The following is a 14,781-nucleotide window of genomic DNA, read 5'->3' on the forward strand; positions in this document are numbered from 1 at the left end:
AAGTACAGGCATGAATGGGGTCAAAAGTGTTCTGAACAATCGCTCAGACTACATTTGGAGGTGGTCTGGGCCACGTTTGGCCACATTCTTGTAGTTGTGTGTACGCAAGTGTGTCCTAGGCCACATTCAAGGACTGCCTACTCAACTGATGTCCCCCATTTAAGCAGAAATATGTACTCATTTGCTAAAGTACTGCTTTGATTTCTTCATTCTCATCATTATTGTTATCATCATCATCATCATCAACATCAAGCAAACTAGACACGGAAAGTACATTGCTGCCTCCCTCTGGTTAAAAACAAGAATGCATTTGGACTTTGCAAACGGAAATGAAGCACGTGTTTATTTGCATGTGAGAGCCGATCACAAGCAGTCACTCGAGACACTTTTCTAATCCCAGGAGTGAACTTATGTACTTAAGGCTGTCCATGCTATGTTAATGCCAGGTGTGAAGGCCCAAGTTCTACCCTCGATGCTTACAGTTATTTTATGATGTTGGCCTATTTGCTCATCTAAACTTCCCCAGGCTGGTGGAGTAACAGAATAGATGTTACAGTTGAGCAAGGATTCAGTTAAGGTATAATGAGGCTCAAGTCAAGGGCACATGTGAAAACAACCAACCAACCCCCCCCCCCCCAAAAAAAAAGCACAACAGGGAATTTGTTGTGATATTATTATTTACTGTAAAGTCAAGTTTATTTTTATAGCGCTTTTAACAATAGACATTGTCACAAAGCAGCTTTACAGAATTTTAATGACTTTTAAAGGAACAGTCCACCGTACTTCCATAATGAAATATGCTCTTATCTGAACTGAGACGAGCTGCTCCGTACCTCTCCGAGCTTTGCGCGACCCCCCAGTCAGTCAGACGCGCTGTCACTCCTGTTAGCAATGTAGCTAGGCTCAGCATGGCCAATGGTATTTTTTGGGGCTGTAGTTAGATGCGACCAAACTCTTCCGCGTTTTTCCTGTTTACATAGGTTTATATGACCAGTGATATGAAACAAGTTCAGTTACACAAATTGAAACGTGGCGATTTTATATGCTATGGAAAGTCTGCACTATAATGACAGGCGTACTAACACCTTCTGCGCGCTTCGACAGCGCATTGATACGGAGCTCAGATATCAATGCGCTGCCGAAGCGCGCAGAAGGTGTTAGTACGCCTGTCATTATAGTGCGGACTTTCCATAGCATAGAAAATCGCTACGTTTCAATTTGTGTAACTGAACTTGTTTCATATCACTGGTCATATAAACCTATGTAAACAGGAAAAATGCGGAAGAGTTTGGTCGCATCTAACTACAGCCCCAAAAAATACCATTGGCCATGCTGAGCCTAGCTACATTGCTAACAGGAGTGACAGCGTGTCTGACTGCGTCTGACTGACTGGGAGGTCGCGCAAAGCTCGGAGAGGTACGGAGCAGCTCGTCTCAATTCAGATAAGAGCATATTTCATTACGGAAGTACGGTGGACTGTTCCTTTAAGCATGAGCTAGTTTTATCCCTAATCTAGGGCTGGGCAATAAAACGATAACGATAGCTATCGAGGAATAACTTTTCCTCAATAGAGATATGAAACATGGTCGATATAATTTGATAGATTACATTTGTCCATCTTTTGACAGACAATACGAATAGCCAATGACAACGAGAGTTGCGCCGTGCTGAACCAAATCACGTGGCTGGAATAGAGCCATGCCAGCAGCTAGTCGTAGCATGCGTGTTTGTGCTGCTGCAGCCGTATAAAAAAAGAAAATGAGTGCTCCCTCGGAAGAAACGACGGAAGACACAGCCCAAGGCGTAAGGGATGACATCGTTGACATTGTTGATAAAAAGGGCCGAAAAGTTCAGTGGCGTGGAGGTATTTTGGTTTTTTGAAGTCCGACACGAAACAGAGTAGTGTGCACTGCAAATTATGTCGAGCACATGTTCTGACAAAGACAGGGAATACCACTAATCTTTTTCATCACCTGAAGCAGCGCCACCCGTTTGAGCACAGAGAATCCAAACTTTTACAAACACAGCCCGGAACAAGTGCTAATCTTCCCCCAGTAACAACGCCTGTGCAGCAGCAACAGAAGACCATAGAGTCTGCTTTATCCAGTGCCATGCTGTATGACAAAAAATCTAAGAGACACCGTGATATTACAGATGCATTAGCTTATTGTATTGCAAAAGACATGCTACCAATAAGCACAGTGGAAAGTAAGGGCTTCAAGTGGATGCTAAGAGTTATGGACCCTCGTTACAAACTGCCTGGGTGTAAACATTTCTCCCAGACTGCACTCCCACAGATGTATAATGAGGGTAGAGAGAGAGTCGAGACATTTGACATTGACAAAATAATGTCTGTTTTATGTTCTCCTGTTAAACTTGAAAGCTTTAAGTTTTAGAATTTTTTATTTATTTGGAGTTGACCAACAAATTTTATTGTCTGTTTTGTTTGTGTTCTCCTGTTAAACTAGAAAGCTTTAAGATTTAAGTTTCAGAATTTTTTATTTATTTGGAGTTGACCAACAAATTTTATTGTCTGTTTTGTTTGTGTTCTCCTGTTAAACTAGAAAGCTTTAAGATTTAAGTTTCAGAATTTTTTATTTATTTGGAGTTGACCGGTCAGATATAGGATTTTAATTTAAAATACCTGTTCTGTATTTATCTGAAACAGCTGTATAGTGTTACATGTCATGTTCAACTTTGACAGAAAATAAATATTTAATAAAAAAATTAACCTTCTGATATCTTCAAATCTCAATTAAGAGTAACAGGGAACATTTAAAATTCACAAAATAGTGATTTGTTTTGTGATATATATCGATATCGACTGCTATAAAAAAAAAATCGTGATATGACTTTTTCCCATACCGCCCAGCCCTACCCTAATCTAAATCAAACTTTTGCCAGAAAGCATTTCCATATATGTCATCATTCATTCGTGAGTAATCTACAGAAACAATTCTCAAAAAGCTTCAGACACTGACCTCCGTGAGGGCATTGGCTTTGCAACGGGCACATTTCCAGTCTTTTGTGACCCTCTCAGGGGAAACGCCATAACAACCTAACAACACAACACACAAAACACAAATACAGACTTTAAACAGGACCACTAAAGCTGGTTTTACACTGTGCAGTGCCAGTAAAAAAAACTGTGCGATAACATCTTCATGTCAGATTAAATGATGAAGATAGCTATGACGGACCACAGGTTTTTAACTCTTCAACAGGAAAGCAGAAAAATAAATTTCATGTCATCGTAATAATAAAAAAACCCTATGAACAGAGCATTTGCATGCTAATTAGCAAGCTACCGTACATACCTGGAAGGTGTAACTCGTTTTATTTCTTTCCAGGTCATTACCCTTTTTATCCTGTCATGATATACAGTGGGGCAAAAAAGTATTTAGTCAGCCACCAATTGTGCAAGTTCTCCCACTTAAAAAGATGAGAGAGGCCTGTAATTTTCATCATAGGTACACTTCAACTATGAGAGACAGAATGGGGGGAAAGAATCCAGGAAATCACATTGTAGGATTTTTAATGAATTAATTGGTAAATTCCTCAGTAAAATAAGTATTTGGCCACCTACAAACAAGCAAGATTTCTGGCTCTCACAGACCTGTAACAACTTCTTTAAGAGGCTCCTCTGTCCTCCACTCGTTACCTGTATTAATGGCACCTGTTTGAACTCGTTATCAGTATAAGACACCTGTCCACAACCTCAAACAGTCACACTCCAAACTCCACTATGGCCAAGACCAAAGAGCTGTCAAAGGACACCAGAAACAAAACTGTAGACCTGCACCAGGCTGGGAAGACTGAATCTGCAATAGGTAAGCAGCTTGGTGTGAAGAAACCAACTGTGGGAGCAATTATTAGAAAATGGAAGACATACAAGACCACTGATAATCTCCCTCGATCTGGGGCTCCACGCAAGATCTCACCCTGTGGGGTCAAAATGATCACAAGAACAGTGAGCAAAAATCCCAGAACCACACGGGGGGACCTAGTGAATGACCTGCAGAGAGCTGGGACCAAAGTAACAAAGGCTACCATCAGTAACACACTACGCCGCCAGGGACTCAAATCCTGCAGTGCCAGACGTGTCCCCCTGCTTAAGCCAGTACATGTCCAGGCCCGTCTGAAGTTTGCTAGAGAGCATTTGGATGATCCAGAAGAGGATTGGGAGAATGTCAGATGGTCAGATGAAACCAAAATAGAACTTTTTGGTAAAAACTCAACTTGTCGTGTTTGGAGGAGAAAGAATGCTGAGTTGCATCCAAAGAACACCATACCTACTGTGAAGCATGGGGGTGGAAACATCAAGCTTTGGGGCTGTTTTTCTGCAAAGGGACCAGGACAACTGATCCGTGTAAAGGAAAGAATGAATGGGGCCATGTATCGTGAGATTTTGAGTGAAAACGTCCTTCCATCAGCAAGGGCATTGAAGATGAAACATGGCTGGGTCTTTTAGCATGACAATGATCCCAAACACACCGCCCGGGCAACGAAGGAGTGGCTTCGTAAGAAGCATTTCAAGGTCCTGGAGTGGCCTAGCCAGTCTCCAGATCTCAACCCCATAGAAAATCTTTGGAGGGAGTTGAAAGTAGAGCCCTGCACTCCCGCGGGACTCGCCGCAAAGCAGTGCGGCGCGGGACAAATCTTGAAAGCTCATTGCGGGCGCGGGCGGGACCGGAAGTGCACATATGCGCGCGCGGGCGGGATCGGGAATGCACATATGTGGCATGGGTGGGAATGGTGATAAGCTGCAGTCCCGCTAACTAAAAATGTGTTTGAAATAAAATGTATAAATTATTAATTTATGTCTATCATATATAATTTGTGCTGGATATTTTATTTGGCATTAATAAAAACATTTTAAGATGCCTAAATTTGCAGAGAGAGTCAGATTGCCAGAGAAATGGCATCTTAAATTTACCATTGATCACCCTAACGGGAAATCCTTTGATCACTCTAATGACTTGCAGTTCACACTCGGCTAGCAAGAGAACCATGAATGAAATGATTTACGGCTTGCGTTAGTCTACAACTTTAGTCAGAGAGACATGTTACACAGTGACGGTAGACTTGACTCAATGCTATCCCAGAAATCCTTCCTGTAATATGCAAATTTGGCTGTCCAATACAGGAAGGATTTCTGGGATAGCATTGAGTCAAGCCTACCGTCACTGTGTAACATGTCTCTCTGACTAAAGTTGTAGACTAACTCAAGCAATAAATCAATTCACTTCTCTTACTAGCTCTGCTTTGCAATAAAAGAGAAAAAAAAAAAAAACATACACCATTGGTACAAAGCAAGCTCATTCACTTTTTTATGCTGATCAGAGAGTTACAATAGTTTCTCATATGATAAAAATGTGTGATTCGCGATTAAATATTTTAATCGTTTGACAGCACTAATTATTATTATTAGAGACAGTACATGCTGAATTCCGAAGGAAGGTAGATAATCACGTGAGCTGTAGATATTTATGCTGAAATCCACTCAAAGTAGGGGGCGAGGCACAATCACGCTGTGTCAAGACAAGAACTTTCCTGAGAAATAACGCGAACGTCTGCATCATGCGGGATTTGCGGGCGGGAGCGGGACAAAATATGGCAGGCCCGGGCGGGAGCGGGACTGAAAATCATAATTTTTTTTGTGGGCGCGGGCGGGAGCGGGACTGAAAATCATAATTCTTTGCGGGCGGGAGTGGGACTGCACAATGCGGGCGCGGGCGGAAGCGGGACTGAAAAATCCGACCCGCGCAGACCTCTAGTTGAAAGTCCGTGTTGCCCAGCGACAGCCCCAAAACATCACTGCTCTAGAGGAGATCTGCATGGAGGAATGGGCCAAAATACCAGCAACAGTGTGTGAAAACCTTGTGAACACTTACAGAAAACATTTGACCTCTGTCATTGCCAACAAAGGGTATATAACACAGTATTGAGATGAACTTTTGTTATTGAGCAAATACTTATTTTCCACCATAATTTGCAAATAAATTCTTTAAAAAAATCAGACAATGTGATTTTCTGGATTTTTTTTTTCTCATTCTGTCTCTCATAGTTGAGGTATACCTATGATGAAAATTACAGGCCTCTCTCATCTTTTTAAGTGGGAGAACTTGCACAATTGGTGACTGACTAAATACTTTTTTGCCCCACTGTAACTGTTATGAGACATTAGAGAGACATTGTCCAACTGAACCAATTATTAGTGTGCTTGCACACTATTGTTCTTAAGTTTACTTATTCCGACACGTTTTTTGGATCCACTCCTCCTCCTAGGGCGTTCAAGATAGAGACACCGTTCCAACTCTGAGATGTCTGGCCCGAAGTGGTGTAGTGTGCTTGTATACAGCTTTTGGATCAACGCGCCCGTTCTCTTGTTCTTGTTGCTTTTCTTCTGTTTTTTCCCCATAGAGAATGAATAGGGCTCATGAATCGAATCGTCCTACTCGGACACGCTCCATCGCAGATGCACCAAACCTCATGTGATACTTCAGGCCAATTCCCCCAACACATACATGCAATCGGTTCTGACCCGCACTCATTTTTCCTTTCCTTTTGCTCATCCCTTTTTCCTCCATAGGCTTGCATTGATTTTTGGCCCCAATGAAAATGAATGGTGTTTCAGGAGAAAAACTTTCACTCTCCATCAATTTTTTTAACCAAGTGACCAAACTTCAAGAAACTTCACTTGATGCTTCAGGCCAAGACCCCACACAGATCCATCCCCTCATCTGACACCTGCACTCATCTTTTCCTTGGTTTTCACGCATCTCTTTTTACCTCCATAGGCTTCCATTGAGTTTTGGCCCCATTCAAATGAATGGAGTTTTGCTCAGTAACACTTCACCACACATCCACCAAACTTCATACGGTATGGCACCTCAGGCCAAATCACCCATCACACACGATATCGGTTCTGACCTGCACTCGTCTTTGTCTTGCTTTTCATCCGTCCATTTTTTCTCCATTTTGCTGCTAATCAATGGAAGCTTGACTGAGTCATTCCTCCCTTCCCCCATAGGCGATGATGCATTTGGCAAGGATCTGCTCATTTGAGACTTTGACAGCAAATCAACTTCAACTCAATGGCCACTTTATTAGGAATACTTACACGCACACGATAGCAATTAGCATATAAGCATTCACATGTTACCATGCTAGCTGTTAGCATGTTACCCATTACGATATCATGCCTTCTGTTAACTCGCAAGTTGTTAGCATGTTCACCATTAACATGTTATCATGAGAGCTATTAACATATTAGGATTAGCATGGTAGCATGCAGAGTTCGCATGTTTGCTGTTAGCGAGTTCGCCTGAGCATGTTAGCATGCTAACTGTTGGCATATTAGCTGTTAACATGTCACCCTCAGCGTGTTAGCATGTTAGCCTGTTAGCTGTCAGCATATTAGCCTTAAAGTGTTAGAATTTTAACAAATAGTATGCTAACTGTTAGCATGTTAGTATGCTAACTGTTAGCATGCTAACTGTTAGCATGCTAACTGTTAGCATGCTAACTGTTAGCATGCTAACTGTTAACATGTTAGCATTAGCATGTTGGCATGCTAGCTTTTAGCATGCTAACATGATAGCTGTTCTGCTACAGCTCAGCAAGCACACTGCATTTTCTCTGCGGAAATGCAGTCTAGTTTCTATTTGGCAGTCTGGAAAGTAGTATCACATGAAGTCCAATAAATGCATTATGGAAAGAAAAAAATCACTGCTACGGTCAACAGCATTGCCATCAATAACTGAACATCAGCTGATGTTTGAATATTTAATTTATACTGTATGTCTTTGATATGTATAGCCTATATACTGTATATAATAGCAGAGCTCCTCGCATGCACTGTATGAGAATATGGTAATGCATCGACCTGATTTTTGAAGAAGTGGGAAATGAAGGAGAAACCAATCTTACATCAAAAAACTTAACACTTCATTGCAAACAATCTGAAAACAGGCTACCTATTTATATTAGGGATATATGACATCGTCGATGTAGGCCTTTACAAAATATAATATCTTGCCATATAACATTTTTAAGTGATTAAGCATGTACAGCCACACGTTAGACACCGCTTACCTAATAACAACCCTCCGACACAGCCAGATTTACTGTGCTGCACTACACGTCCACACTGACTCAGAAACTTCATACACAAGGTGAGACTTCATGTGAGATTTGATCTCAGCCTCCGCTCACATCCACATTTTGTGTGGAAATGTACGCCAGCTTTTACGCCCAGTTTTCTGTCGTATGTTCGTTTTGTAAGTGAGGGCCACGCTCTCTACTGCAGCAATTTAACAAACGTATAACGTGCCCAGTCCAGCCAGCAAGCCAAACCCTTCCCACAGCACACACAACACCCTTGCCAATCAAACCCAACACGTGAATATCATCTCCTGCTCACCGTTTTTCATCTTGCTTGTCGTCTGAGCCGATTCTTTGCCTCGTATTGCTCAGCTTAGATCTTCATATCTGCATATCCTGTTTTTGCAATTTCTGTTGGTAGCTACCTTTCAGGTTCATTTTGTTTACTTCCTTGTTCTGTTCATTGTCAATTAAGCTTTGGTTTAATTATTGTGCCCACCTTTTTTGCTGTTGTTGGGATTATTTTTGTCTTAAAAACCGCTAAAGCGTTCTTTTCAGTCGATCTGTGTTTCTAGTTACAAAACAGCTCTTCTTTTAAATCCCATATGTTTTGTAATGCAAACTCTCAACTCCTTTACAATTTCTGCAACAGTAAAATTGCAATGAATAGCACACAACTCAGCTTATCATGACATAATTCAATTCAAGGTCATTTGTATAGCTCTTAACAATATGCATCATGACAATAAGTAGTAGGAGCTTGTTAGTGTGCGAGTGGTAAGCAGCAGTACAAGCTTCTTAGTGCTGAACTGTTTATCAGCCATATGAGCTTGTTAGTGTGCGAGAGTTAATAAGCAGCATGAGCTTGGAGAGTGAACACGTTAATCAGCAGTATGAGCTTGTATCAGGAGCGCCTGGGAGAACAGCTATGCCGAAGTGCATCCCCTGTATAAATAAAGCAAGCTTATACATGGAGAGTGAACATGTTCATCAGTAATATGAGCTTGTTAGCGTGTGAAAGTGTAAATCAGCAATATGAGCTCATTAACGGGTGAAATCGGTACTCACTGGCGTGCACACGCACACAGCACTGGGAGCAGCTGATGAGCAGGCTAGTGCCATCCTGATCCAAATAAGGCGTGGATAGATGAAGTTCAGTGCACTCTTCTGTGGTTGTGCTGAAACACATCTCAGGGATCAGTGGCTTTGTCCTCATTTGACGTCCAGTCTGAACTGCAGTTCGCTCACAGTCAGCCTCTTCAGACTAGACAGATGACAAACGTGGGATGATGTGGATAATCTGTCAGCAATGCCTCTGCTATGCCTACTGTTGGAGCCATTTGTTATTTTGTGTTTCGTTAGTATGATTAACAGTGATATGGTCTAGGTCTGTGTGTGTCACGTGGTGCTTTAGTGATGCGGGCACAGATTCACTTAGCTCCACCTACTTTGACTGCTCAGCTCACCTATACAGGTAGCAGGGAACGGGTGGTTTTGACTCAGCTGGCGGGAGTAGAAGGGACACAGTTTTTTGACCGTGGTTGTGGATAGGTTAAATGCTTAAAGACAAACGTTTAAGTGGGAAAAGTCACCCACGCATCATTAACAATCACTGCTCCTGTCATAGTGGCTCCGCACAAATTGAACTGCGTAGGAGGCCGCCATAACTGCATTAGTCTACAGAAGTACAGCTGAATCATATATTGTGTCACAACACAATTGCGCATCACGATGCTGTGACAGTTGAGACAAAAATGTTTTACCATAATGATTAAATGTTTTAAACAAGAGAGTGTGTGTGTAAAAACAAAGTACAATTTTGATACTGTCTTTTCACAAATCACTTATCTTCTTTTGGCTGCTCCCGATTAGGGGTCGCCACAGCGGATCTTTCGTCTCCATTGCTCCCTGTCTTCCGCATCCTTCTCTACCACACCTGCCACTTTCATGTCCTCTCTCACCACATCCATGTATCTCCTCTTTGGCCTTCCTCATTTTCGTTTGCCTGGCACCTCCATCCTCAACATTCTCCTTCCAACATGCTCTGCATCTCTTCTCAGGATGTGCCCATACCATCTCAGTCTCATCTCTCTTAGCTTCATTCCCAAGCTCTCCACATGTGCTGTCCCTCTGATGTGCTCGTTCCTTATCCTGTCCAACCTCCCGTCGCAAACCTTAACATCCTCCACTCCACCACCTCCAACTTTGCCTCCTGTCTCTTCGTTAAGGGTACGGTCTCCAATCCGTACATCACAGCTGGTCTCACTACTGTCTTGTACATCTTACCTTTCACTTTTGCTGGGACTTTCCTATCACAAATGGCTCCCGAAATCCTTCTCCAACTGCTCCACCCTGCCTGCACTCTCTTTCTCACCTCACTGTTGCAGCCCCCATTTTCCTGTACAGTTGACCCCAGGTACTCGAAGTCATCAACTTTCTTTACATCTACTCCTTGCATCTTCACTACATTCTCATTGATGCACATGTATTCTGTTTTGCTCCTGCTCACCTTCATTCCAATGCATACCTCCATCTCTCCAAACCCAGCTCAACCTCCTTTCTACTTTCACCACATATCACAATATCATCCGCAAACATCATGTTCCATGGTGACTCTTGCCTCACTTCGTCCGTCAAGCTATCCATCACTACGGCAAACAAAAAGGGACTCAAAGCAGATCCTTGATGAAGTCCCACCTTCACCTTGAACCATTCAGTCATTCCAACTGCACACCTCACTGCTGTTTCACTCTTCTCATACATGTCTTGCACCACTCTGATATACTTCTCATTCACTCCACTTTTTCTCATACAATACCATAACTCATCTCTCGGCACTCACAAATCACTTATCTAAAGCCTAGGTCACAACCGGATGTACGATTTTTTGGCCGTGCGATTTTTGGCGTTTCCCAAATCGCTGTGTTATTTTGTTCGTGGAGAAAGACGCACGTTGGCCGTAAGTTTGTCTTGCAACCTGAAAAAAAAAGTAAGCGCCTGTAGAGTTTGTTTGACATGACAAAGAACCTCTGCGGCCGGTCTACAGCTCAAAAATCAGCACGTCACGCGCGCCCTCCGTGCGTTTCTTGCGCGTAGACCGGCCGTAGGAGCACGTACGGCCGGTTGTGACCGAGGCTTTAGGTAGAAAATGAAGTGCGCAAATATATACGGGGTTTTACAGTAACAACTGTAAACTTTTTAGTGTCTATATTTTAAACAAACTGACATTCTTGCTTGTGCATAAATGAGTTACTCAACAATGAGTTCAGCGAGCTGTTCAGGCTCCATTAGTGAAAATGGACTTTACATGTGTTTGACCATTCTAGTGTTCATGTTATTGAGACAGTGAGATTGTGATCTTGGGCGATCTGTAATGAAATCCTGCAGGTGAAATGCGTAGCATGCTGCCTTATCGGTGTTTAATGCTCTACAGTGCAAACAGAACATTTTCACTAGGCAAAAAAACAGTCATTTCCATACCCGCTGGTGCGTTTGGAAGATCATACAGATGGCACAGTATGGTGACTGGAGGCCCATCTCTCTGTTGTACTCCCTCTCTCGCTGTTCGTTGTAAGGTCTGTTTTGCCACAGCTGAACCAGAGGCTTGGCCCACAGCTCACCCTCTAAACCATCCTCCTCAATTAAAGCGTGGTCTTGAAGCTCTGTAACACACACACACGCGCACCACAGTTGTTTCTACTCTGAAAGCAGGTCACATCTGGATCCAACAGATTAATACACAGGTACACTGGCAGGAAACGCCTCACCCTCGTCACTGATGTTGTCCTTTATTAGCGGATGATGTCTGGGCAGCCTCACTAAACTGTTCAGTACCTCAAAAGAGTCGTTTTCTGCCCCCTGCTGGATAAAAAGAAAACCCATAAACACATTTAAAACACCATCACCTACATCCTGCTTGCGAGCCCCGTTAGCCCATCATATCGTTGCATACTTTCTAGCCTTTTTGTATTTCACTTTCCTGTCAATAGGTTACACAAGGTTGCATCTTGTCTCCCAACCTCCATATTTGGCCATAGATACACTTTCTCATGACCTTTCCAGTGATAGATGCGTCTCCAAAATAAGAATGCTTTAAGTCCTGATGCCTTGTCTCAGGAGTCATTTCTAAATTTAATTCCTATTCCTTATACAGTGTACTATTTGGAGTGTAGTTCAGTTTGTAGTGTTCTCAGTCGACAAATTACATTCACTATATTATTAGAGACAGGATGCTGTAAATCCAATATGGTGTAAAACCGTTGTCCACCAATTCTGCACTAAACGCTACACTGCATAGTGGGTTCCTTCAGCTCAGAATTTAAGGGCACCAGAGCATATATCCACGTGAAAACGTTTAACTGGCATAAACATCAACAGGTACTTCTTATAGTTGTATTTGATATAGAAAATCACTTCGAACACTTCTGTACTTTTGTGGTTTCAGATTGCTAGTTGGTGTGAAAAATCAGAATTCAGTTTGTAATGGCGGGTCACCACTATGTGTCTCCGAGTGGCATACAGACAATGTTTACTTGAATAACCCCCCACCCCACACACAAACACACCTATGAAGGAGTTTTTAAATTATTATTTTTTTCCCCACAGTAAAATCTTCACTTGTTTAAACTGTGTTAATTGAACTCGTTTGAATATAAAATGCAAGTCCCGAGTTTTAACCTATAAAAGTTAAATTTCACTCTTTTACTTTGATTACAGTAAAATTGTGTGTGTGTCTTTTTTTGGCTACTATACGTAATCAGAAAAAGTAATTAATTATTTGAAGTTGCTGAAGTTTGACCAGGTAATTAGCTTAAACTAGGGCTGCTTCAAATGCAATGTGGAAAATAAGGATTATAACAGCCAGGATGTGACAATAAAATGAGTTTCCTCTAGTCATTACAATATTAATAATTCACCGATTTACACTTTTTCTAGCCGTGAAATACTCTCAGTTAAATGTGTAGGGAGAGACATGCCCTGTGTCCGAAATCACTCACTCGTTCACGACTCCCTGCTCACTATATGGGGAATTACTATATAGGAGGACGATATCGTGAGCTCATTGGTAAAATGAAAAAACACTTTTGGACACGACTCCTTTGTGCTGTTATTTACGTCATTACTGTTGCACAATTAAAACATGCCAGATCAGCCGATTGGTGGGTTTTCAAAATAATAAAATATATGTACGTATTTTTGTGAGAAATACAGATTACACTGAACATATTTCCCACGTTAATAAGTACAAAAGTACTGTGCGTCTGCTGCATCTTTCAGCTGTTTTAAATCAAGGCTGAATACTTTCTTCTTTGCCGCTGTCTTTTCTCATCTCATCTCATTATCTGTAGCCGCTTTATCCTGTTCTACAGGGTCGCAGGCAAGCTGGAGCCTATCCCAGCTGACTACGGGCGAAAGGCGGGGTACACCCTGGACAAGTCGCCAGGTCATCACAGGGCTGACACATAGACACAGACAACCATTCACACTCACATTCACACCTACGGTCAATTTAGAGTCACCAGTTAACCTAACCTGCATGTCTTTGGACTGTGGGGGAAACCGGAGTACCCGGAGGAAACCCACGCAGACACGGGGAGAACATGCAAACTCCACACAGAAAGGCCCTCGCCGGCCACGGGGCTCGAACCCAGACCTTCTTGCTGTGAGGCGACAGCGCTAACCACTACACCACCATGCCGCCTGCACTGCACTGTACTGTAAAAAAAAATAGTTGAGAATACTTGAAATTTCAAGGCAACCGTCTGCATTAAGAATTTTATGTTTTGCCAACGATGTGCCCATGATAATCCAAACTATGTTAAAACTGTTATCTTTATTAAGAATTCTTAATTAAGTCAATTTTCAATTCCTCATTCTGCCAACATAGATTTCTCTTTTTGCTGAACAGTGGCATTCACAGTAGTGCAAAAAGGCAATTGAGGTTATCACAATTTTTTTTGGGGGGGGCTTTTTTCACCTCTATTTGGATAGGACAGCATAGAGACAGGAAATGAGCAGGAGAGAGAGAGACGGGGAGGGATCGGGAAATGAACTCGGGTCAGAACCGAACCCGGGTCCCCGGATTTATGGTATGGCGCCTTATCCACCTGAGCCACAACGCCCCCGAGGTTATCACAATTTATCATTAAACTATACATGCCTTTTTTCATTGTTCTACACAATTACAAAACTTCAATATTGAAATAAAGTTTTTAAAACCCACATCGTGGGTACGGCGTCGTGGCTCAGGTGGATAAGGCGCCATACTATAAATCCGGGGACCCGGGTTCGATTCCGACCCGAGGTCATTTCCCGATCCCTCCCCATCCCGCTCATTTCCTGTCTCTACAATGTCCTATCCAATTAAAGGTGAAGAAATCCCCCCAAAAAGTCTGATAACCTCAATTGCCTTTTTGTACTACTGTGAATGCCACTGTTCAGCAAAAAGAGAAATCTATGTTGGCAGAATGAGGAATTGAAAATTGACTTAATTAAGAATTCTTAATAAAGATAACAGTTTTATCATAGTTTGGATTATCATGGGCACATCATTGGCAAAACATAAAATTCTTAATGCAGACTGTTGCCTTGAAATTTCAAGTATTCTCAACTATTCTTTTTTTACAGTGTGCAACTTATTCTTGTATTTTATCTGTCTTATTCTATTTCAGCTTA

At 42.1% G+C, this 14,781-nt stretch overlaps 1 protein-coding gene across 6 annotated transcripts in view; it reads right to left on the reverse strand.

Moving 5' to 3' along the window:
* The window catches only part of kdm4aa (lysine (K)-specific demethylase 4A, genome duplicate a), a 120,145-nt gene that overhangs the window by 73,213 nt on the left and 32,151 nt on the right, over positions 1 to 14,781 (reverse strand). For 5 of the 6 annotated variants that reach the window (XR_009654570.1, XM_060919682.1, XM_060919681.1 and 2 more), the window contains exons 12-15: positions 11,874 to 11,967; positions 11,587 to 11,768; positions 9,175 to 9,370; positions 2,982 to 3,058 (exon numbers count right to left, since the gene is read on the reverse strand). Coding sequence is in view for 5 of the 6 variants with exons in the window: in XM_060919682.1 (XP_060775665.1) it covers positions 2,982 to 3,058; positions 9,175 to 9,370; positions 11,587 to 11,768; positions 11,874 to 11,967 (549 nt within the window). In the remaining variant the exon portion in view is untranslated. The remainder of the gene's footprint in view (positions 1 to 2,981; positions 3,059 to 9,174; positions 9,371 to 11,586; positions 11,769 to 11,873; positions 11,968 to 14,781) is intronic. The other variant, XM_060919680.1, reaches the window with a different exon arrangement.

This window comes from Neoarius graeffei, chromosome 4 (genome assembly GCF_027579695.1).
Source record: "Neoarius graeffei isolate fNeoGra1 chromosome 4, fNeoGra1.pri, whole genome shotgun sequence".
Lineage (NCBI taxonomy): Eukaryota > Metazoa > Chordata > Actinopteri > Siluriformes > Ariidae > Neoarius > Neoarius graeffei.